Source organism: Hemiscyllium ocellatum, chromosome 4 (genome assembly GCF_020745735.1).
Source record: "Hemiscyllium ocellatum isolate sHemOce1 chromosome 4, sHemOce1.pat.X.cur, whole genome shotgun sequence".
Classification (NCBI taxonomy): domain Eukaryota; kingdom Metazoa; phylum Chordata; class Chondrichthyes; order Orectolobiformes; family Hemiscylliidae; genus Hemiscyllium; species Hemiscyllium ocellatum.
The window spans coordinates 72,413,394-72,439,350 of NC_083404.1; the positions used below are offsets into that span (position 1 = coordinate 72,413,394).

The 25,957-nt window shown below is 40.8% G+C and overlaps 1 protein-coding gene across 1 annotated transcript in view; it reads left to right on the forward strand.

Moving 5' to 3' along the window:
• The window catches only part of sdr16c5b (short chain dehydrogenase/reductase family 16C, member 5b), a 70,657-nt gene that overhangs the window by 15,236 nt on the left and 29,464 nt on the right, over positions 1–25,957 (forward strand). Inside the window, exons 2-3 of the mRNA XM_060823400.1 lie at positions 7,081–7,212; positions 25,211–25,310. Coding sequence (XP_060679383.1) covers positions 7,081–7,212; positions 25,211–25,310 — 232 coding nt within the window. The remainder of the gene's footprint in view (positions 1–7,080; positions 7,213–25,210; positions 25,311–25,957) is intronic.

Here is a 25,957-nt window from a genome sequence, read left to right on the forward strand (position 1 = left end):
GAGAGGGAGTGCTAGATCTCTTTAAAGAATGTACTTGTGTGGCTAAGGTTTACTTATGTATGCCAGGAGGAGCAGGTAACGAAATTAAGATTTTGAAACATATGGGAACAAATCATTCTTTGGTGAGAGATGAGGTGATGTGTAGTTCAAAAGGAGTTTTGCCAGAAAGAGTGGGAATAGAGAATTCCTAGGAAAAAGAGCAGTGTTCCATTATATAATAAGGTTGAACAATCCAGTGAAAGTGTTGACGGGCTGGTAGGGATAATAGAGAAATTTTTGTTTCTGGAAATATAGTTTATCCATGGTAATAACATAGGTGGGTCATACTTGGGATGATGCTGACTGTGGTTGAAACGCAAGTGGAAAATCGGGCAACCGAGATATTGAAGGAATATCTCCAGAAATTTGTACATACTGTGGACTTGGTGGGCCGAATGGCCTGTTTCCACACTGTAAGTAATCTAATCTAATCAAAAAAAGTATATCCTGGGATTTTTCTGCACTGTGTAGTAACAAGGTCACAAAGCCACTTTGGAAACAGGGGGAAAATCAAAAAACAAAAGTAAAGAATTGAAGTTCAATTGTCAGAGATTATGTTTGATCAAATAGTTGAGGAAAAAAGAACAACAAGTGGAGAATAAAGTGGATATTTTTAGTTCAGAGGAATCAGCTGAATTATAACAAAGATAAAAAAATTACAGCAGTTATATCCAAAATCATACAGAAGAAGAATCTGAATATATCCCAGTATATTACTCTCCTAAAGTGAAGTCTTGATAAGGAAATGGAGACCGTCAGATGTTCAGGTGGATGAAAAATGGGCAGATGTTCATTCATGGATTGATTCTGGAAATATAGTTTATCCATGGTAATAACAAAGGTGGTGTTGCGGATAATGTGTGAATTATCAATAGGAGGTCACTTGGGAGTAAAGCAATCTCAAGCCAAAATGCGAAAATATTTTTATTGGTTTGGACTACAAAAAGATGTGGTTGAGTTTTGCTGGACATAATTTCCAGCTAACTGATATGTAAGTTCCCGGTAGCAATAAAACCAATACCCTTATTATCCATTTCAGCTTTAAAGAACCGTTTACAAGAGTTTTAATTTATTGCAGGATGCCTACCTAAAACAAAAAGTAGGAATCAGTATTTGTTGAGCATAATGGATGTGTCTACTTGGTTTTCACATTACTCAGGATCATAGCTAAAAGGATTGTGGAAGAGTTACACAAATTATTTTATTCGATACAGACTACCCTCAGAAATAATCAGATTACGGATCAGATTTTACATCAGTTATTCAAGGATGTTATAAATAGCTTAGAAACAAAACAATTCAAATCCACTGCATACCATCCAGAATCACAGGGAGCATTAGAATAGTGGTGTCAAACTTGAAAGACCATGTCCATTTGTACTTTTGCTATTAAGGATGTACCTAATAACTAAGAACAAAGAAAATTTGCAGTCCAGGAACAGGCCCTTCGGCCTTCCAAGCCTGAGTTGATCCAAATGTACTGTTTAAACCTGTCAGTCAATTCCTAAGCATCTGTATCCCTCTGCTCCCCACCTACTCATGCATCTGTCCAGACGCATCTTAAATGAATCTACCGTGCCTGCCTCTACCACCTCTGCTGGCAACGCGTTCCAAATGCCCACCACCCTCTAAGCTACATTCAGTCCATTTGAATTAGTTTTTGTATATGAAGTGAGAGGACCACTGAAATTAAGAAGAAATTGATGAGTCGGAGTTCAAACAGTGTCACATTTTTGGGAAAGATTTAATAGAGCAAATGAGTTAGGCAAGTAACTCATTTGAAAGTAGCACAGCATGCGATGCAACAGGAAGCAGACAAAAGATCAAAAATTCATAGTTTCACAAGCGGGAATAAAGTGTTAGTATTACTACCAATGGTGGGTGAACCTGTTAAAAACAAGGTTTAATGGGTCTTATCAAATTTAAGGGAAATTGAGTGAAGTGTACCATTTGTTAAAAATAGGCAAAAGTGAGGACTGCAGATGCTGGAGATCAGAGTGGTGCTGGGAAAGCACAGCAGGTCAGGCAGCATCTGAGGAGCAGGAAAATCGACATTTCAGGCAAAAGCCCTTCATCAGGAATAGAGGCAGGGAGCCTCCAGGGTGGAGAGATAAATGGAGATGGGACAGGGGAGAAAGTAGCAAAGAGTACAATAGGTGAATGCGGGTGGGGATGGAGGTGATAGGTCAGAGGGGAGGGTGGAGCGGAAAGGTGGGAAGGGAGGTTGGCAGGTAGGACAGGTTATGAGGACAGTGCTGAGCTGGAAGGTTGGAACTGGGGTAAAGGTGGGGGAAGGGGAAATGAGGAAACTGCTGAAGTCCACATTGATGCCCAGGGCATCAAGTTTTCTGAGGCGGAAGATGAGGCGTTCTTCCTCCAGGCACCAGGTGGTGAGGGATCGGTGGTGGAGGAGGCCCAGGACCTGCATGTCCTCAGCAGAGTGGGAGGGGGAGTTGAAATGTTGGGCCACAGGGCGGTGGGGTTGATTAGTGCGGGTGTCTCGGAGATGTTCCCTGAAGTGCTCAATGAGGAGGTGTCCAGTCTCCCCAGTGTAGGGGAGATCATATTGGGAGCAACGGATACAATAAATGACATCGGTGGATGTGCAGGTGAAACTTTGGAAGTGGAAGGCTCCTTTTGAGGCCTTGGATGGTGGTGAGGGAGGAGGTATGAGTGCAGGTTTTGCAATTCCTGTGGTGGCAGGGTACCAGGACAGGAGGGTGGGTTGTTGGTGGGGGCATGGAACTGACCAGGTAGTCATCCCATCCACATCCCGCACCTCTGCACTCAAACCCCACTCCTCCAACTGTAACAAGGACAGAACCCTCCCCTGGTCCTCACTATCCAACCTATCAACCTTCACAACGCCGACATTTTCTCCACCTCCAAACTGACCCCACCACCAGGGATATATTTCCCTCCCCATCACTTTCCGCAAAGACCGATCCCTCCCTCACTACCTGGTCAGGTCCACACACCCCAACAACCCACCCTCCCCTGCCACCGCAGGAATTGCAAAACCTGCGTCCACAACTCCTCCCTCACCACCATCCAAGACCCCAAAGGAGCCTTCCACATCCATCAAACTTTTACATGCACATCAAACAATGTCATTTATTGTATCCATTGCTCCCAATGCGGTCCCCTCTACATTGGGGAGACTGTACGTCTCCTTGCAGAGCGCTTTAGGGAACATCTCCGGGACACCCGCACCAATCAATCCCACCGCCCCATGACCTAACATTTCAACTCCCCCTCCCACTCTGCTGAGGACATGCAGGTCCTGGGTCTCCTCCACCGCTGCTCCCTCACCACCTGGCGCCTGGAGGAAGAACGCCTCATCTTTCTGCCTTGGAACACTTCAACCCCAGGGCATCAATGTGTACTTCATCAGTTTTCTCATTTTCCCCACCCCCCACCTTAACCCAGTTCCAATCTTCCAGCTCAGCACTGTCCTCATGACCTGTCCTACCTGCCAATCTCCCTTCCCACCTATCCGCTCCACCCTCCCCTCTGACCTATCATCTCCATCCCCATCCCCATTTACCTATTGTACTCTTTGCTACCTTCCCCTACCCTCCTCTCTGACTTATCACCTCCATCCCCACCCCCCAGTCTCCTATTGTACTGACTGCTACCTTCTCCCCAGTCCCACATCACCCCCACCCCGCCATTTATCTCTCCACCCTGGAGGCTCCCTGCCTCTATTCCTGATGAAGGGCTTTTGCCCAAAATACGATTTTCCTGCTCCTCAGATGCTGCCTGACCTGCTGTGTTTTTGCAGCACCACTCTGATCTAAACGCTATTTATTAAGAATGCCAGATAGAACCAAAATCTCTCAGGGTGTGTTATGTGAATATGCTCAAAAAGGTGTTTTGATAGGAAAGGAAAGCAAAGCAAAAGGAGAATGTGGGACTCGTTACGACACAGTGTGAAGAACTAAGTTCAGATGATTCTGCATTGGATTTCTATTTAAATTGTCCAATGAAAAGGTTATCAAAAATTGGGATACATTCCTGAGTTATCTTGTAGAGGAAAATTGAAATGACCGGAAAGAGTTATGAAAATCACATGGGGACATATGTGAGAAATATCTGAAAAGTATTAATGTGATAATGCATGATGCAGATATACAGAATGCTGTTCCAATTAAGCAACATCCTTATAGACTTAACTCTTAAAGTTGACACGGGTTCAAAAAGAGGTTGATCGCATGTTCAAAGATCATATAATTGTAGTGACTTGCAGTGAATGGAGCTCATCCATAATAATGGTGCCGAAACCAGATAGTATCCAAGAATTATGTGTGGATTATCGCAAAGTCAATGCAATTACAAAATCTGATTCATATCCTGTTCCACGTTTGGAAGGCTATTTTGAGAAGGTGTTTGAACCAGATCGTATGTTCCTTATGAGTTGAACTTACTTGGATGATACTGGCAGGTAGTTTTATCCAGAAGAGGGAAGGAAATTTTGTGACACCAAGTGGACTATATAAGTAAGAACTCCTGCATTTTGGTATGCAAAATGTGCCAGTCACATTTCCAATAAAATCATTTTGGGATTTCCTAATTGGCTGGTGTACATCAATCTAGTGATTTTTACTCCCACATTGAAGGAACAGTTGGAGAATCTATAGGAATTGTTTGACTGACTTTGGGACATGAGCTGAGTAATAAGGTAGATAAAGCAGAAAGCTGGGAGAACATAGTAAACCAGTCAGCAAGAGGAGGTGGAGAAGTCAACGCTTCTGTTGTAACCTTTCTTCAAGTCCTGAAGAGTATGGGGAATTTCCTATACCATCTCCAAAGAGAGAAATACTACAATTCAACATTTAAAAAGAACAAGGAGGGGAGAGAAAGAGGGAAGGGTATAGCATTGCTAATCAGACATTAAGATTGATATGTCCCCAAAGCCAGATAGATTTATTTTAGGTTGCTCCAGGAAGTGAGAAAGGAGGTCGCTAAGCTGCTGGTGAAGATCTTTGCTTCCTCACTCTGCACAGGAGCCATACCGGAGGATTAGAGGGAGGCGAATGTTGTCCCTCTTTTCAAAAAGGGGAATAGGGAAATCCCTGGCAATGACAGACCAGTCTTACGTCAGTGGTCAGCAAGATTTTGGAAAGAACTGAGGGATAGGTTTATGACTATTTGCAAAAGCATAGTGTGATTAAAGGCAGTCAGCATGCCTTTGTGAGGGGCAGGTCATGCCTCACAAATCTTACTGAGTTCTTTGAGGAGGTGATGAAACACAAAATGACAATGATAGATAAGTGAATAGACAAGAGTATGGCAAGTGAATTTCAAAATAGTTGAATGTAAAGTCATCCACTTTGAACTTAAAGAAATGTAGAGGAGGATCCTTTCTAAATGATAATCTAGAAACCATAGTATTCCAAAGGGACTTGGGGTCACAGGTGATTAATGTGCCGTGAATAGGTACAGAAAATATTAAGAAAATAATCACTGGCATACTGGTCTGTTAGATTAGATGACCTACAGTGTGGAAACAGGCCCTTTGGCCCAACAAATCCACACCGATCCTCTGAAGAGCAACCCACCCAGACCGATTTTTCCCTCTGACTAAAGCACCTAACACTACAGGCAATTTAGCATGGCCAATTCACCTGACCTGCACATCTTTGTGACTGTGGGAGGAAACCGGAGCACCTGGAGGAAACCTACACAGACACAGGGACAATGTGCAAACTCCACACAGACAGTCACCCCAGACTGGAATCAAACCTGGGACCCTGGTGTTCTGAGGCAGCAATGCTAACCACTGTGCCGCCCTAGAGGACTAGAATATGAGAGGGTGGAACCTGTCCATTAGTTATACAAAACTTTAGTTAAATGTCATCTTTAATTCTGAGCACAGTTCTGGGCACCACACTTTAAAAGTATATTAGTCTTCAAGATGGTGCACCTTAAGTTTAACAGATATTTAAATTTCAAGGGTAAATGATGAAGAATGATTGCATAAACTGGGATTTTGTTCCATGCAGTTCAGACGATGGAGGTGATTTGATCAATGTTTTCAAGGTATTAATAGGAATGGATTATTCATTGCTCATCAGTTTTTTTTATTCATGTGATGTGTGTATGTTATTGACTAAACAGCGTTCATTGCTCATTCCAAATTGCATGGGAGGCTGTTAATATTGCTGTGGGTCTGGTTTAATTAGATGGAAGTGAAAGGTTTTATGGAATTTTAACAAATCCAGTTATTAAGATTAGTGTAGAAAATAAAGCTAGGAGTAGGGTTTCAAGGCTAGGTAAATCTGGAATAATTTTGAATCCACAATACTACTAAGTGATACTACTGTTCTGGAGAATTGTGCTAGGTCTTCCCCAAAAGATGATGTTTCAAGATGAAACAGCAGTTATGAAGCTCAATCAATCAGTTCAAGTTGGTGTGCATTCAGATTACACCAATGCTAGAATAACTCAGGTTATTTTCTCTGGAGTGGCAGAGGCTGAGAGGAGACTGTAAAGAAGTCTCTAAGATTATGAGATGCATAGATAGAGTTGACAGTCAGAAACTTTTTCCCAGAGTTGTAATGTCTAAAACTAGAGAGCATGCATTACGCTGAGAGGGTGTAGGTTTTATTAACACAGTGGGAGGAGTGTGGAATGCCAAGGGTGTGGTGATGGAACTTTTTTAAGAGACTTTTAGATAAGCGCATTGAATATGCAAGGAAAGGAGGGATATGGACTGAAGGGATTAATTTAATTTGATGTCTTTTCGGCACAATATCGTGGGTGGAAGGGCCGTTCCTATGCTGTTTTGTTCTATGTTACATGCATCCAAGATGATAGGCTGTTGAGGAAAGGTTTTATATCCTATTTTATATTTCTGATTTAGAGTATATAAAGTAATGTATTTAGAGCTAAGTAGTCTACTTACAGCTTAATAAATTAGAATATAAATGGACAGTGGAATAATTCTAATACGTACAAGACAATGCTCATTTATGTAATACCAATGAAGGTGAAGAGTTGGTGTATGTGTTCTTATTTAATGTATTTGTCTTTTGTCAGGTGAAAAAAGAGGTTGGAGATGTCAGCATCTTGATAAACAATGCAGGTATTGTTACTGGAAAAAAATTTATGGAATCACCAGATGCCTTGCTGGAGAAGACTATGGAAGTGAACAGTCTTGCACATTTTTGGGTAAGCATTTCAGTACTGTTAACTTATTAATCGACGATTTGAATCAGAACTCAGCAAGCTTGTAAACCCTAATACTACAGGTAGCTCTCCTATGATAGTTGCGGATCCATGTGGTGCAGTGTTTAGAAAATTGCGCAATGAAAGTAAAGAGATCTGTGGGAAAAACAGGATTGTGGCAAACCACTATCAGTAAAAGTCTAGATTAAAATAGTAGTTAGCCTAACATAAATGATAGCATAGTCTAAGTAAATCTTTTAAATCATATATTTTAATGAAATAAAACGGTAAATTTAACATTTTAACACCAAAATCACTGACTGCAGCACTGTACCTTTCATGAAGCTTGTCACCAGAAAGTGCGTGAGCCGACTGACCAGTGTTCCAATGCGGAAGTCCAGTCTTCCTCAAGATTCTCCCTGGGTTTGAAATAAAGTTCTTTCTAAGTGTACATTACAACTCCCATTTTCACACTAAGTTTTAAGGCTTGCAGGGCTGACTACATTCCTGTTTTGGCTGAACATACTGAATTTGCATTTTGCAGACAGGATCCTGAGGCTAGGTTTTGCTGTTCAGGTAGTGCCAGGCATGGAATCAGTATGGAATCACGTAACAGGGTGTTTGCTTTGCAAAAAAAAGGCTGCAATTCGCATATCATGTTACAGCTAAATCACATTTAATAAATGTGTGTTATAAGAGAACTACTGATAGTGGATTTCAATAAAGTGAGATGAAAAAATACATCCCTGGCATTTCATTTCATTCTTTGGCCAGATTAGTAAAGAAAGGAGTGGAGCAAGGACATAGCAGACATTACTGAAAATGGAATAGATCCCCAAACTTGCAACAGTGATTTTCACATCTGTCCCCTCAGTTGAGGCTCTGTTATGTTGTTTGCAAGCATATGTTGCCAGTTGTTTGCAGATACAAAGCAGTTTCCACTGCCATCACACTCCTAAGCATTTTTAATATTTTGGCTTGATACCACATTGGAACAAAAAGATCTTTGTTTGGATCTAAGTCATCTCTCCTGTTTCTGATATCTTTGTTGAAACTCCCAGAAACTTCTCTTTATTTTCTTTACATATTCAGCTCTCTAACCTCCTTTGAAAATCCTTGAATTTGTTTGAGCTATTTCTGACATTAAAATTTTTCATGTTATTAGAAAATCCCTCTTCACGTGATGTGACCAAAGTGAAATGTTTTAAAACCGAAGGAAAATGCTGGAGAAACTCAGCGGGTCTAGCAGCATCTGTGGAGAGAAACAAAATTATCATTTTGAGTCTAGTATGACTCTTTAGAACGGTTTCTGTCTCCCCAAATCCTGCCAGAGTTCTCGATTTCTAGCATCTGCTGTGCTTCAACTATTGTTATTAGAAATTTGTTTAGCAATAATGATTTCAAATATGTCAATTAAACAAAAATAGTTTAGTATGTATTCTTGATAAAGCCATTGTTTCTTTCTGAACACTCACTTACAAATTGGCATTTCTCCCAATGTAATAATTCCCAAAGAGGGTTGCAGCACAGACAATATTTTCTGAAGATTTTGTATCATTTTTGTCAGACCATGAGCCATGGTACCCTTCTCTCTCTCTTTTTACCCTGGTATTATTAATAAACCCATTCTGGTACTAGCATAGTAAGAGGCAATAACAGATACCTGATTGAACATGTATGTCTCCTTCAAAAGGAAGGATGCATTCTTGCACACCTTTAGTTTCTCTCAGTGGGGCACAGTAAAAGCCATATTTCTTGTTATGAGTTGTGGTCCTTTGTAATTTAATTTGCCCCTGCATACTGCCATCAGTACCCTTTAGAGTGCTGTTCCCTTTCATTTCCAGTAGACAACCACAAGTGACCAAAATGAATGTAGATAGCCTTCAGTTCAAAGCAAAATCTATCAATTAAAACAGTTTGTCTGCTGAAAAACCAATAAAACAGCAGATGTAAGTCAATAGTTTGTGTTTCAAACAGTCATGTCTCAGCGGTGATGAGCACCTCTGTACTCAAGATAACTGACAATGATCTCCTTTCAGACTACTTTTAAAGTGTGTTGCATTACAGGGTCTTAGCCCCCCCAAAGTCACCTTCAAGACCACACTCAAGAAGCAACAATATGAAGGCTCGTGTCATATGTTAACATCTGTTACTTTTTTTGAAGACACAAATTCAGTAGCCCTGCACTACATATTACAATATCCACTTCATAATGTTCATGTCTGCAGCTTGTAGATGTCAGTAAACACCATAGCCCTTTGAATCTGCAAAATCAGTGCCATCGCAGAACCAAGGAAATCTACAATACACTGGCTTCTTTATAGTTATATAAATATCTAGCAAATTATACTTAAATTATCAGTAACAAGTAACCAATGATTGTTGACGATGTTTAGCTGTGATTTCTCTCATTTTCAACCTTGATTATAAACGGCCAATGATTCTTTTTTAGATTTTTCGCTAGAATTGAATTACATATAGAATAATAAAGCAAAACGTGACTTGGTAAATGTAGATGTCACCAAATATGTATCCAATCTACTTGAATGTTTGGCAAGATTTTTCAAATGGTTTTCTCCCTCTCTCTCTTTTTCTTTCTTTCTCTCTCTCTCTCTCGCTCGCTCTCTGTCTGCAGACCCATAAAGTATTTCCAGCATATTCTGTTTTTTTGAATTTGAAATTTCCTCTATCTTCAGTATTTTACTTCTGTTATTACTTCCTGTTTTATAGGTTATGTTCTGAACTTAAAGAACATACAGAAAACTGTTAAGTCTTTTGTAAAGGTTCTGCTCGATGTCCATTCCATACTTTAACTTACGAAAATTATGAAAACACTGCTTCGGAAGAGAAAGCATTTTACAATATTAAAGTATAATTATTACTGAGATTACGTTTCGCAAATGTGAATAATTTGGATTATTTTAGTGTCAAATAACTTTTAATGTATTCCTTTTGTTTAAATATATTTTCTTTAAATGTATAATCCTAAAATAAATCAACAAAAAGTCCTGTTTAATTTTCTCCTCATTTCTCATTTTGTTGGAGGTTTATGACTTTTCATTTTGTCCTTTGCACTGAATACCTGAATAGGAGCTCAGCAGTTTAAGTGTATCTGCAAACCTGCATTGGTTCCTGTTTCTAATCCTAAATAAGAAAGATGGGACGTGTCATATTTAAGGAAATGCTTTAGCAGAATTAGAACAACTAATAACTTAGCAATTTCAACACCAAATATTGAAAACAATCTAGAAAGTTATTTTTAATTCAGCTAGTTTTTTAAACTGCATTTTTATTGAAAAGTAGATTTTTTTAATATTACAACAAATACAAAACAATCAAAACAATGCAAAGAAAGAACACCAAAAAAAATTAAAACCCAAACTGCCCTCATGTACAAATGTATAAATATATAAAAAATGTTAAAAAAACCCAACTAACTACTTAACTAAATAAGTAATAACTAACAACAAACTAATAAATAATATTAGCTCAGCAAACAAAACACTAACTCCTGAATGTTGAGAACATCAATTTTCTCACACGTTTGCAGTTCCCCCTCTCTGGATATTGGACTCGTAAAATATATTTATTACAGTTGTATAAAAGCCCTTATTGTTGTGGCAGACAAATCTGTGTCCAGGTATTCCAAAAAGGGCCACCATGTCTTATAGAAATTCTCGGTTTTGTGGTGTACCATACTTGTAAAACAAATCCATGGGGAATGTGCTCCATAGCAATCTTATGCCAACCCGACAGGCCCGGGGGATTTTTGGGCATCCAACCTAACGATATTTTTTCTTGGTCAGAAAGTGAGGATGTTGAAAAGCTTTTCTTACGCCCATCTACAGACAATACACTGGGTAAAAACAATGACTGCAGATGCTGGAAACCAGATTCTGGATTAGTGGTGCTGGAAAAGCACAGCATTTCAGGCAGCATCCAAGGAGCAGTGAAATTGACGTTTTGGGCAAAAGCCCTTCATCAGGAATAGTTGATTTTACTGCTCCTCGGATGCTGCCTGAACTGCTGTGTTTTTCCAGCACCACTAATCCAGACAATACACTGGGCAGGCCAAGGAGAAGAGCGAGACAGTCCTTCTCCACCCTTGCACCCAACATCCCCTCCTTTGCACCTGTCACAGCACTACAGTATGTTTGAAGCCTAACACAGGACCAGAGACAATGGGTAAGCGTGCCCGTACTAACTTTACACTTGGGGCATGTTGAAGATACCCCTTGTTTAAATTTTGACAAATGATCCGTAGCCAAGTGGACCTTGTGGAGAATCTTCAACTGTAAAGCATGGGTCCTATTGCAAATTTATATCTATCTTGCATTTTCCCAAAGACCTTCCCATGCCTAGCTCACTCTTCCACACCCTGCAAAGTCGATGGAGCTCATCTGACGGGCTGCCCCCCCCCCCCAACTGATGATATAAACTGCTGACAGAAAGTGTATACTTAGCACTGAGCACCCTCCTCTCTATGTCAGATTTGTAGGGATCAGTCAAAACTGTAGTCTCTTTTTGAATAAAATCCCTAACTTGAAAAAAAACTAAGAGGTCCCTGCTAGATAGCTCGTATTTCCACACTAACTGATCAAAAGGCATCATTGTGTCTCCCTCGATAAATCACCCATGCACGACACAGCCCTAGCTGCCCAATGTTTGAATCCTGAATCCCGTTTGAAAACCCGGCATACCTACTATAGGAGTAAGAAAAGGTGTTTTGCCAATATTGCACCCTCTACCAAACTTCCCTCTATGCTTTAACAGTACTGATAACTATTGGGCTATGGCAATTTTCCTTAACTGTACTCATTTTGTCCAAAAACAGAAAACTAGTAAGGGGACACTTTACCTGAGAGGTTTTGATACCTCGCCAGATTGGAAAAGAGTCCCCACAAGCCCAATCACCCACGTAAGATAAAAGCAAGCCTGGTTGGTAGTTTTTAATGTCTGGGGGATCCATGCCCCCCCACCCCCATCTGTGAGGCAATTGCAGTTTAACTAATGTAATAAGAGCCCACTTATGATGCTAAATAAAAGAACTGAACCAGCCGGTGAGTCTCCTGAACATTCGCTTAACGAAAACTGGGGAAGCATCCATATAGGTAAACAAACAGGGGAAAATGTTCATCTTAATAAGAGGTATCTGACCTAACCATGAGACTGGAAGCTCCTCCCATCTTTGAAGGTCTTGTTTGATTTTGTTGAATAATTGAATAAAAGTAGCTTTAAGCAACTGATCAAGAACTGGAGTGATCACTATGCCCAAATATATAACCCCGCCCCACCGTGACCACTTAAGACCTAGCATCTTCGTATGCACCCATAGGCATAGCCTCGGTTTTGCAAAATTAATCTTGTATCTTGAAAAGGTGCCAAATGAGTTGATGCATTGTATCAGGTGAGGCAGAGAAACTGCTGTATTAGACAAAAAAAAGGACATCGTCCACATACAATGAAATCTTATATAATTTGTCCCCATCTCTGGAGCTGATACATTGGAATTCCCACGAATGGCCTCCACCAACAGTTCAATCACCAATGTAAAAAGCAATGGCGAAAGGGGACAGCCCTGTCAGCTGCTCGTTAAAATACTAAATGCTAAAATTGCTTGATCGTACCCAATTGGTGATGACTGCAACGAGAGGGTCGCTGTAGAGAACCTTTACCCATGTTATAAAGGCTTCGCACAAACCAAACCACTCTAGAGTATAACAAAGTTACAGCCACTCCACTCAGTCAAATGCCTTGTCTACATCTAGAGAAATCCTCAATCCCTGTATTGACTGTTGTTAAACAGCCTTCTAATGTTATTGGAGGATCTGTGGCTCTTTATGAAGCCTGTCTGGTCCTCTTTAACAATAGAAGGTAACTTAGTCTCCAGCCTTAACGCAAGAGTCTTAGAGAGGATTTTAAAATCAACATTTAAGAGTGAAATAGGCCTGTAAGAAGCACAGTTCTCCGGGACCTTCCCTTATCTAAGAATAAGTGAAATATTGGGCACTCTTACAGATGGTGAGAGATATGTGTCGTTGAACGTGTTGCGCATCAGGCCTAACAAAATGCATATGAATTCCTTATAGAATATGCTGGGAAGTCCATCAGGACCGGGCACCTTTCCACTCTGAAGCTGTTTCACAGCCTCTTGCACCTCTTATAGGCCCACTATAGTGTCCTTAATGTTAACTAACAGGTACACTGGAGCATGATCGGAGATGGTAATATTAATATTACAAATCATACAGAATGCCACCAATTCCAGGGTTGCCATTGGAATCAGAAAAAAAATCAATCCTGGTGTGACGTCTGTGTGGCATTAGAAAAAAAACGTAAAATCCCTGCCTGTAGGGTGGAGCTGCCTCTACACATCCACCAACACTAACTCCACACGCAGATCCACTAATTGTTTAGTTTGCAGATGTTACCGCGGGGCCTTTGGGCAACCTGTCTCCGTGGGATCCATAAGACAATTAAAATCTATCCCTATAATGATGTGCTGGGACTCAAAATTGATCTCTTGCTTTCTCCGATGTGTCAAAGAGATGGACAAATCCACCGAAGGTGATCCAAAACACAGACAGAGAGTAGTGGATCCCGAACTCCCTCAGTCTTTTCTTGATGCCATCACAGGATTTTCTTTTCCGGATCACTGCTGCTGAGAAGTCCTGGAGGAACATGATCTTAGAGCCCTTGTAAACTAGATCCTTTGGATCCTTCCCCTGGATTCTGGAAGCTTCCATAATTCTTATCTTTATAGTGATTAAACTGCACCAAGATAGGAAGAGCATGTTGGTCCAGACCTGACCTCTGCACCATGACCCGGTGAGCCCTCTCAATTTTCAAACTTCTCATTCCAGTCTCCAAATTAAGGAGTTTCAGCAAACAGTCCTCAATAAATTCCACCAGTGGTTCAGCTTCATTACCTTCCGGCAGACCGACAATCCGAATATTTTTTCTTCTGCCACTGTTCTCGAGGTCATCAACCTGGTCGAGCAAATTAAAGACCTGCGTCTCCAGGATCTAGATCCTATCCTTGGACGAGTCGGTATCAGCTTCTACCACTGCGACCCTGTGGTAGATCTCATCCGTCCTTTTCTCCAGGTCTCCCAGCTGCTGTTCATGCTTCTGCAACATGATAGAGGAGAAGCTGGCCCCGATCTCTATCTGCTTGCCCAACATCTCGCGAGATTTCGCGAACTCCTTTACCAGGACCTGGTAGGAAATAAAGTCCGAGGATCCTGCAGGTTGGGCCGCGGACCCGGCCTCTGATGTACCTCCTCTCTTCGGCATTGCCGGAGAAGGTAAGTTGCTCTCTGACAGTTTCCTGGGACTCCACAACCTTTCCAGAGTCCCAGGATATCACACTGGTCTGGGTAGAGCGAGTTAAAATTTTGTCCCACTGACACTGTGGTGCAGAGCTCTGCAACGTGATCTTCCTAGATCACCGCCATGTTGGATTCCAAATCACCTAGCTTTTAACCAGTCATTTTAATTTGCCTATGCATTTCCTAACTGTGAGTAACAATTTTGGAATTGACATTGCAGGTGTGGAATTGTAATTTACACTGTCAAAAATAATTTGTCTAAATAGAATCTAGCCTCTTGATGAAGGGATTTTTTTTCATGAGGACCTGAGCCTCACCAACAGGATCAGCATTCGTTCCTGTCTTATTTACCCTTGAACGGAGTAGACCATTTCAGAAGGCACTTAAATGTCAACCACATTGCTGGGGGTCTGAGTCACATGTTGTCCAGACTGGGTAAGGATTGCAGATTTTCTTTCCTGAAGTGCATTCCAATGGATGTCTATCCAATCGATAAGAATTTCATGGTCACCATTAATTTTGATTTTAGAATTGTTTTTATTTGGATTTAAATTCCATCAGCTGTGATGGGATTTGAATCCATGACACCAGAATACTAGAATGGGCCTCCGTATTACTGTTCAGCGATATTAAAAATACATTCCATCTCCCTCAAAATGAGGGACATAAGAAAAATGAATGAGTTTTGTTTTTCCTTATATTTATAAGTATAAATGTTCTTAGTTAAATGGAAGCAATTTCAGACAGAAGATATTCAGTCCATCAATCCCACAGCGGCTCCTTATTACATTTTCAATCACTCTGAATTATAATCATTGACAATCTTATTAACTGCTTTTTTAAAGTCTATTAAGAATTTTTATTCCGCCAAGCCCAATTATATTCAAAATGCTTAGATTCTACACACTGGACAAAAGCATATTTGTGCCTAAGAATCCAGATCTTTCTTAACTTTGAGTTAATTAATCAATGTTAAATTCTGCAGTTAACATGTGTATAATTTGATAGCTGATTTTCTTTTTCACATGTGCTTAACGGAAGGATTAAATTCAAGGTTGCTATTTCCAGCTCTAATTCATGTATCCTATGCACATTTCAAGGTTCAACCTGGCAGTTTGTATTAATTTTTAGAAGCTGTTTGTCATGTTGAATGTATGGCTAATTATTAATGTCTTTGGTTATATTAACCTTACTTCTTTCTCCCCCATCAACAATGATGATGGTGATACTAGCCTAAGAATATAATGTGAAGACACTATGGTTTTAAAAGGTACACAATAAAATAAACAGCTTGTGAGGCCTTGAGGTTTTGTTTTCAAAGTTGGAGCCAAAGAAGCAGCTTGAAAGGGTGAGGGCAAGTTCCCACCAGTCAAAGATTTTAGTTTAACTTTCAGTAGCTGTTTTGGTTTGGAAGTGCTATACATGCCTCCCTGCTACAGCAAAACACTTGAGTTCTGCTTCAGTTAATTCAATTAGTTGAAATAGGGTGTGCCTTGTGTAGAAGTGGCTCTTTCAATCACTAAGAGTTTCCTTGGAGTTGAAGTCACATTGGTAGTTTTACAGAAACAAGACATAGCTTTAGGAATTGACATTAGCCAGAGTTGGGGTTGCCTTTGAGTGCAAATTTAGCTCGACGTGATTGCCAGAAATGCCATTGGAATCTTTGGTAATGGCTAAAATTCAATTGCAAATGAAGCAGCTTGAATTAGAGGCAAAAGAAAAAGAGAAACTGAGATGAGAAAGTTTGAATTGCGATTGATAGCAGAAGAAAAGTAGAAAGACAGAATAGCACCAGCAGGTGGGGAAAAAAAAGAAAACGAAGGCGCTTGCAAAAGAAAGGGAGAAAGAGAATTTTTGAACTTGGGAGGCTAGAACTGAAAACTCAAAGTTCCCTTAAAATTGTGGAGAGAGAGATGAAAGTTAGGAGTACTGATAATCACACTGAGGGAGAACAATCCCATTGTAGCCAAAGGCCTCGTGGGAATCTGTTTAAATATGTCCAAGTGTTACCTAAGTTCAAAAAGGACGAAGAAACCTTTTTCATTTGATTTGAGAAGGTGGCTAAACAAATAAAATGCCCACTGACCATGTGGGTATTGTTGATCCAGTGAGGTTTTTGCATCACTATCAGAAGAGTATGATGAGATGAAAAAAGCCATCATGCATGCACATTGTGTCATAGAGATATACAGAACAGAAAGAGACCTTTTGGTCCAACTCATCCATGCTGACTAGATATCCTAGATGAATCTAGTCCCATTTGCAAGCCCACATCCTTCTAAATCCTTCCTATTCATAGACCCATTCAGATGCCTTTTAAATGTTGCGATTGCACTAGCCTCCACTATTTCCTCTGGCAGCTCATTCCATACATGCACCACCCTCTGTGTGAAAACGTTGCCCCTAAGGCCCCTTTTATATCTTCCCCCTCTCAGCCTAAACCAATGACCACTAGTTCTGGACTTCCCCATTCCAGGGAAAAGACCATGTCTATTTACTCAATCCATAGCCCTCATGATTTTATAAACCTCTAAGGTCTCACCTCTGCCTGCAATGCTCCAGGGAAAACAACCCCAGCATATTCAGCCCCTCCCTACAGCTCAAACTCTCCAACCCTGGCAACATCCTTGTAAGTCTTTACTGAGCCCTTTCGAGTTTCGCAACATCCTTCCTATAGGAGGGAGAGCAGAATTGCACACAATATTCCAACAGTGGTCTAATCAATGTCCAGTACAGCCGCAACATGACCTCCCAACTCCTACACTCAATGCTCTGACCAATAAATGAAAGCATACCAAATGCTGCCTTTACTAGAATATCTACCAACGACTCCACTTTCAAGAAATTATGAACCTGCACTCCAAGTTCTCCTTTCAGCAACTGCCCCCAGGATCTTACCATTAATTGCATAAGTCCTGCCCTGAATTACCTTTCCAAAATGCAACACCTCACATATGATCTAATGCCAGAAGCCTACAGACGACACTTTCAAAATCTAAGGAGGGGACCTGGTCAGATGTACATGGAATTGGAAAGAATCAAACAAAGTAACTTTGACAGTTGGATAAAAGCATTTAACATGGATCAAACATATGATGCTCTGAGAGAGGCTACTACTTTGAAGGAGTTCAAAAAATTCACTTCCTGAAGTAGTGAGTGTGGAAGAGCAGAGAATTTAGATTGCAAGATTTTAAGCGGAGATGGAGGATGATTGAGTTGGTTCATAAATCAAAGTTTGGTTTTCAATAGCAGTTTCAATCTGTGAGGGATAGGAATCGTGGAAAAGAGAAATCTTCAGGTGGTAAGGGAAAAGGAGATCTCAGTGACGATAGTAAAGATGGTTTACCCCAAGTTAAAAAGGAAATGCGTGAGGGAAAAACAGAAGTAAAAAAGCTCAGGTGTTTTCACTGTAATAAAGTAAGCCGTTTGAATCGCAGTGTTGGTAGTTTAGAAAAAAAGCCCTGGGAAGATGGATTGGGATAACAGGATAAGCCGGTAAATTTTGTTGGTGGTAAAGGAAAGCACAGTGGAAGCTAAACAGCTGTAAAACAATGTACAGCTTGGTCAGGGGTTGGTGAAGAAGGAAGTGCCAGATCTCTTGTAAAGAACTTATGTGGTTATGGTTTACTCGTGTATGCCAGGAGGAAAAGTTGAAAAAGTTAAAATTTAAGAAATTCGGGAACAAGTCAGCCTTTGGTGAGAAATGAAGGGATGTGTGATTCAGAAGGCTAATTACCAGAAACAGTGGTAATAAGTGGTGAGAAGAGAAGATTAGATTAGATTAGATTACTTACAGTGTGGAAACAGGCCCATCGGCCCAACTAGTCCACACCGACCCGCCGAAGCGCAACCCACCCATACCCCTACATATACCCCTTACCTAACACTACGGGCAACTTAGCATGGCCAATTCACCTGACCCGCACATCTTTGGACTGTGGGAGGAAACTGGAGCACCCGGAGGAAACCCACGCAGACATGGGGAGAACGTGCAAACTCCACACAGTCAGTCGCCTGAGGCGGGAATTGAATCCAGGTCCCTGGCGCTGTGAGACAGCACTGCTAACCACTGTGCCACCGTGCCGCCAAGAAGTGTTCCATTATATTAAGTTTCCTAACTCAGTACGTTGACAGGCCAACGAGGGGAGAGGCCATTCTAGACTTGGTGCTCGGAAACGAGTCGGGGCAGGTATCAGATCTTCTGGGAGCACATTTTGGTGATAGTGACGACAACTGCCTCACATTCTACATAGCTATGGAGAAGAAGAGTAAGATTAGGCAAAATGGGAGGATATTTAATTGGGGAAGAGGAAACTAAGATGCGATTAGACAGGAGTTAGGAAACATGGATTGGGAGCAATTGTTCCATGGTAAAGGCACTATAGACATGTGGAGACTGTTTAAGGAACAGTTGTTGCAAGTGATGAATAAATATGTCCCTCCTGAGACAGGCAAGAAGTGGTAAGATAAAGGAACCTTGGATGACAAGTGCGGTGGAGCTTCTCATCAAAAGGTAAAAGGTAGCTAATATAAGGTGGAGGAAGCTAGGGTCAAGCTCAGCTCTAGCGGATTACAGGCAGGTGAGGAAGGAGCTCAAGAATGATCTGAGGAGAGCCAGGAGGGGGCACGAGAAAGGCTTGCCAGAACGGATTAGGGAGAACACAAAGGCATTTTACACCTATGTGAGGAATAAGAGAATGGTCAAAGAAAGAGTAGGGCCGATCAGGGATAGCATAGGGAATTTGTGGAGTTTGAGGAGGTAGAGGAAGCCCTAAATGAGTTTTTTGTTTCTGTCTTTATAAAAGAAATGAACTTTGTAGTGAATGAAACCTTTGAAGAGCAGGTGTGCATGCTGAAATGGATAGAGATAGAGGAAGCTGATGTGCTGAAAATTTTGTCAAACATTAAGATTGACAAGTCGCCAGGCCCGGACCAGATTGTCCTTGGCTGCTTTGGGAAATGAGAAATGCAAATGCTTCGCCACTTGCGAAGATCTTTGCATCCTCGCTCTCTGCTGAAGTCGTACCTGAGGACTGGAGAGAGGCAAATGTAATTCCTTTATTCAAGGAAGGAAATAGGGAAATCCTCAGCAATTACAGACCAGTAAGACTCATGTCTGTCATCTGCAAGATGTTAGAAAGGATTCTGAGGGATAGGATTTATGACCATCTGGAAGAGCATGGCTTGATTAAATGCAGTCAACACGGCTTTCTGAGGGCAGGCCATGCCTCACAAACCTTATCAAGTTCCTTGAGGATGTGACTAGAGAAGTTGATGAGGGTCGAGTGGTGGATGTGGTTTTTATGGACTTCAACAAGGCATTTGATAAGGTTCCCCATGGTAGGCTTGTTCAGAAGGTCAGGAGGAATGGGATACAGGGGAACTTAGCTGTCTGGATACAGAATTGGCTGGCCAACAGAAGACAGTGAGTGGTAGTAGAAAGAAAATATTATGTCTGGAAGTCTGTGGTGGGTGGTGTTCCACACAGCTCTGTTCTTGGGCCTCTACTGTTTGTAATTTTTATTAATGACTTGGATGAGGGAATTGAAGGATGGGTCAGCAAGTTTGCAGGCGACACAAAGATTAGAAGTGTCATTGACAGTATAGAGGGCTGTTGTAAGCTGTAGCGGGACAATGACAGGATGCAGAGATGGGCTGAGAGGTGGCAGATGGAGTTCAACGTGGATAAATGCGAGGTGATGCATTTTGGAAGGTCGAATTTGAAAGCTTGAGTACAGGATTAAGGATAGGATTCTTGGCAGTGTGGAGGAACAGAGGGATCTTGGTGTGCAGGTACATAGATCCCTTAAAATGGCCACCCAAGTGGGCAGAGTTGTTAAGAAAGCATATGCTGTTTGGTTTTCATTAACAGGGGTATTGAGTTTAAGAGTCATGAGATCTTGTTGCAGCTCTATAAAACTTTGGTTAGACTGCACTTGGAATACTGCGTCCAGTTCTGGTCGCCCTATTATAGGAAAGATGTGGATGCTTTGGAGAGGGTTCAGAGGAGGTTTACCAGGATGCTGTCTGGACTGGAAGGCTTATCTTATGAAGCGAGGTTGTCTGAGCTCAGACTTTTATCATTGGAGAAAAGGAGGAGGAGAGGGGACCTAATTGAGGTATACAAGATAATGAGAGGCATAGATAGAGTCGATATCCAGAGACTATTTCCCAGGGCAGAAATGACTAACACGAAGGGTCATAGTTTTAAGCTACTTGGAGGAAAGTATAGAGGGGATGTCAGAGGCAGGGGCTTTACACAGAGTTGAGAGCATGGAATGCGTTGCCAGCAGCAGTTGTGAAAGCAAGGTCATTGGGGACATTTAAGAGACCACTGGACATGCATATGGTCATAGAAATTTGAGGGTACATACATGAGGATCAGTGGTTGGCATAACATCGTGGGCTGAAGGGCCTGTTCTGTGCTGTACTGTTCTATGTTCTAAGTGAGATTGGAGAGTCCAGTGAAAAGTTGTGAAGTGTTGGTCGGAGTAATAGAGAAATTCTCATTTCTGGTAATACAGTTTTTCCTTGGTAACAATATCACAAGTAGATCACAGGTGAGAGTGATGCCTACTGTGGTTGAAAAGCTAATGGAAAATTGGGTAATTAATGTGTTACAGGAAGTATATCCCGGAGGTTTTTGGGACTATGTGGTAATAAGGTCACAAAGCCACGGGTTGAAGCAGGAAGAAAAATTAAGGAGCAAAGATAAGGAAATTGATGTTCAATTGTCAGAGACTACGTTTGATCAAATGTTTGGAGGAAAACTAGAACAGGTGGAGGACAAAGTGAATATTTTTAGTTCAGAGAAGCTGGCTGAACTGTAAAAGAAGGATGAAAACTGAAGCAGTTTTATCAAACAACTTACACAGAATAAGCATCTGAGTGCAACCCAGAATATTAAATTAAGTCTTGACGAGGAAATGAAGGCCATCACATAAGCAAATGAAAATAGGGCAGAAGTTCATCAAGTTATATGAATGGTGAGTAATAGAAAGGAGGTATTGTGAGTAGCATATGAAGTACCAGTAGGAGTTATTTGGGAATAGGGAAAACTCAAGCCCAATTACAGAAAAATACTTTTTAGGCTTGGACTGCATGTGGTTGAATTTTGCCAGACATGTCATATATGTCAGATAATTTAAAAACCTGAGACAGTGATAAAACCAGCACCCTTAATACCTATTCCCGCATTTGAAGAAGCTTTTACAAGATTCTTAAATTATTGTGTAGGACCCCTACCTAGGACAAAAAGTGGAAATCAGTATCTATTGATCATACTGAATATGTCTACTAGATTTTCAGAGGCCATACCATTGCGCAGTGTCATGGCTAAAAGGATTGTGGAAGAGTTAACCAACATTTCTTTTACCAGATTCTAGTAAATGGACTACTAACAGCAATACAATTGACTCAAGAATCAAATCTTACATCAAATCCATTCAAGGAATTTATGGATAGCTTGGGAATAAAATCATTCAAGTTCATTCAGAATCAGAGAGAGTGATAGAACAATGACATCAAACTTTAAAGACAATGTTGAGGGTGTATAGTCAAGACTATCCAGAGGATTGGGATAAAGAAATTCCATTTGTACTTTTTGCAATTAGGGATGCACTAAATGAATCAGCTACATTCAGTCCATTTGAATTAGTTTCTGGGCGTGTGGCGAGAATCAAAGTGTTGTACTGGAAAAGCACAGCTGGTCAGGCAACATCCGAGGAACAAGATGCTACCTGACCTGCATAAGCTTTCATCAGGAATGTGTGTTGAGAAGATCACTGAAATTAAGGAGAACTTGGTGAGTCAGAGTTGAGAGACCACATGTTTGGACTATGTGTCAAATTTGAGGGAAAGTTTAAATAGAGTGGGTGAGTTGTCTAGATCATATTTGAAGGGAGCACAGCATGTGATGTAACAGGAAGCAGACAAGAAATCAAAATGTCATGATTTTGTGTGTGGAGATAAAGTATTAGTATTACTTCCTGTAGTAGGTGAATTAGATTAGATTAGATTCCCTACAATGAGAAAACAGGCCCTTCCGCCCAACAAGTCCACACCAACCCTCTGAAGAGTAACCCACCCAGACCCATTTCTGTCTGACTAATACACCTAACACTATGGACAATTTAGTATGGATAATTCACCTGATCGGCACATCTTTGGACTGTGGGAGGAAACCGGAGCACTGGGAGGAAACCCACGCAGACGCTGGGAGAATGTGCAAACACCACACAGACGGTCACCTGAGGCTGGAATCGAATCTGGATCCCTGGCACTGTGAGGCAGCAGTGCTAACCACTGTGCCACCATGCCGCCCCTTTAAAAGGAAGGTTTAGTGGGCCTTATTAAATCAAAAGGAAATTAAGCAAGCTGAATTATTTACTGGAATATCAGATAGAAATAAATTCTGTTGTGTAATGTGAGTATGCTTAAAAAGTATTTTGATAGGGAAAGAAAGCAAAAGGAGACTTGTTTCTGGTTACAACACAGTGAAAAATCAAGTTCAGATGATCCTAAATGGGACATTCCTCAAATTAAATTGTCCAATGAGGAACTTCTCAAAAATTGGGATAAATTATTGAGTTACATTCCAGAAGAAAATCAAGGATCTGAAAGAGTTAATATAATCACATGAGGTTATGTGGGAAATATCTAGGAAGTACTAATTTGATTATGCATGATGTACATTTAGGAAATGCTGTTCCAATTAAGCAATCTTCTTTTGGATTTCATCTTTTAAAATCAGCACAGGTTCAAAAAAAATTGAAAGCATATTCCAAGATGTAATTATTGAAGTGAATTGCAGCGAATGGTGCTAAAACTAGATGGTACCCAGTGATTGTGTGTGGGCAACACAAAGTCAATGCAGTTTTAAAAACTGATTTATATCCTATGCCACATTGGAAGACTATGTTGAGATAGTGGCACAAACAACTTATATTTCCATGTTGAACTTACTCAGAGAATCATGGCAGAAAGAGCAAAGGAAATTTTCATCTTTGTAACACCAAATGGACTGTACCAGTTTAAAGTCATGCCATTTGAAAAATGCACCAGACACATTTCAAAATAAGGTCATGTCAGGATTCCAAATTATGTGGTGTACTTAGATGATCTGGTGGTTTTTAGTCAAATGTGGAAGGGTCATTTGGTGCATGTAGCTAAATTATTCAGTTCACTTCAGGAGGCAGGCTTGGTGATAGACCTGGCTAAAAGTGAGTTCACAAAAACCCACGTCACATTTCTGGGCCATGTCTTTGGACGTGAACTAATGGCTTGATGGGATGTGAAAGCAGGTTATTGGGGAATTTCCCATGCCATTGGTGAAGAGGGAAGTACCATGGTTCCTGGGACTGAGTGTATTTATTGAAAATTTGTACCAAAGTTTAGCAGTATAAGTGCTGCACTGACTGACCTGTTGAAATGCAGAGATTTCAGGGGACAGAAAAGTGTCAGAAGGCATTTACCAATCTAAAAGCTGTGTTAACCACAGTGCCAGTGTTGCCATTCAAAGCAGCATGGTGTCTCAGTGGTTAGCACTGCTACCCCACAGTACCAGGGACCTGTGTTTGATTCCACCCTCTGGCAGCTGTGTGTGGAGTTTGCACATTTCCCCATGTCTGCATGGGTTTCCTCCATATGCTTCGGTTTACTTCCACAGTCCAAAGATATAAAGCTATTCTAATCCCATTTTTCAGCACATGGCCCATAACCTTATGCCTTGATGTAAGTCAGAATTGTAGAGTATTAATTATAGGTGTACATTGTACATGTACAACATTCTTTCTATCAAGGTGTCTCCACATTATATTCCATCTGCTACCACTTGACCTATCTGTAATATAGAAAAAGCCCTTTGGCCTGTTGTCTGTATCAGTCAAAAGTAACCACCTATCTATTCTAGATCACCGTCTGTTCCTCACTACACGTCAGATGTTCTGATGAACTCGAAATTTTAACTGATTTCTCTCTACAGATGCTGTCAGACTTGCTGAGTTTAATTCACTTGCTTCCCGAATCTTTTGCAGCTGAAGGCCAAGTACTAGTTCTTCCGGCACCCTGAAATGCAATGTAAACCTATGTTTACAACCTGGCATCCCATAAGTGACCCAATTATTTCTATTCCATTTTCTATTCATTACCCGATCTCCAAACCATGCTAAATGTTAAAATTGCATTTAATAGCCTCTTGTCATCTTATTGAATGCCTTCTGAAATTCAGATTTTTGACCTGAATAACATTGAACATTGTCAGTGCAAAAATGGCAATAAAATTAGCATTGGATTTGTTGCATTGTTTTTCCTTCGATGTATTATGAGTACGGTATGCTTAAAAACTGATACAAAATGTCTGAGATGTAATTGCTGGCTTTCAATTTTATTCATGTTTTGAGTGGATTCTTGCATTTGGTACCTGTCAACAATTTTTATTTCTTTATTTTCATTAATGATCTTTGGTTTATTTCATTTACAAGCAATGAATGTGAGTAATCAGGGAAAATTTGCGATACAGGGAGGGAGTGGTGAGGGAGAGAATTGAATTGCCAGTGAAATTGTCAAAAATGTTGTCTTTTTTTTAGTAGTAGTACTTGCGGTTTCAAGTGAAAAACAACATGCCATCAGTTATAGTCAAATTGGTAATTCTGTGGATTAACTGTTTTTAGACCTATAAAGCTTTCCTGCCTGCCATGATAGCCAGCAACCACGGCCATCTGGTTAGCATTGCCAGCACAGCAGGACTGTTCCCAGTCAATGGATTGGCGGGTAAGAATAGCTTCTGTGGTTTCTAGAAATTTTCAATGCTCATAATATTTAGATGAAGTATGGTGTACAATGCTTCAGGCTATACTTAGAAAACAACAGCAATTTGTAGCTATGTTAGTTATATATTAAGTTTAAAAAAATGCACAAAAACTCTTTCCTTGAATGTAAATGGAATTTATACATGCATTATGCAATATACACAGGGCTAGGTTTTGCTATCAACAGTAAGGAATTAGCATTCACTGTTTACCTCATGGGGATCACGGCTCAGTGGTTAGCACTGCTGCCTCACAGCGCCGGGGACCCAGGTTCGATTCCCACCTTGGGCTACTGTGTGGAGTTTGCACATTCTCCCCGTATCTGTATGGGGTGCCTCCGGGTGCTCCAGTTTCCTCCCACAGTCACAAAGATGTGCAGGTCAGGTGAATTGGCTAAATTGCCCATAGTGTTAGGTGCATTAGTCAGGGATAAATATGGGGAATGGGTCTGGGTGGATTACTCTTCGGAGGGTCAGTGTGGACTTGTTGGGCCGAAGTGCCTGTTTCCATACTGTAGGGAATCTAATCTAATCCAATCATAACTGCCTAGACATTAGTGGAGATTTTCTTTAGATAGCATCTAACAATTCTAATTGCTCTACAAAAACT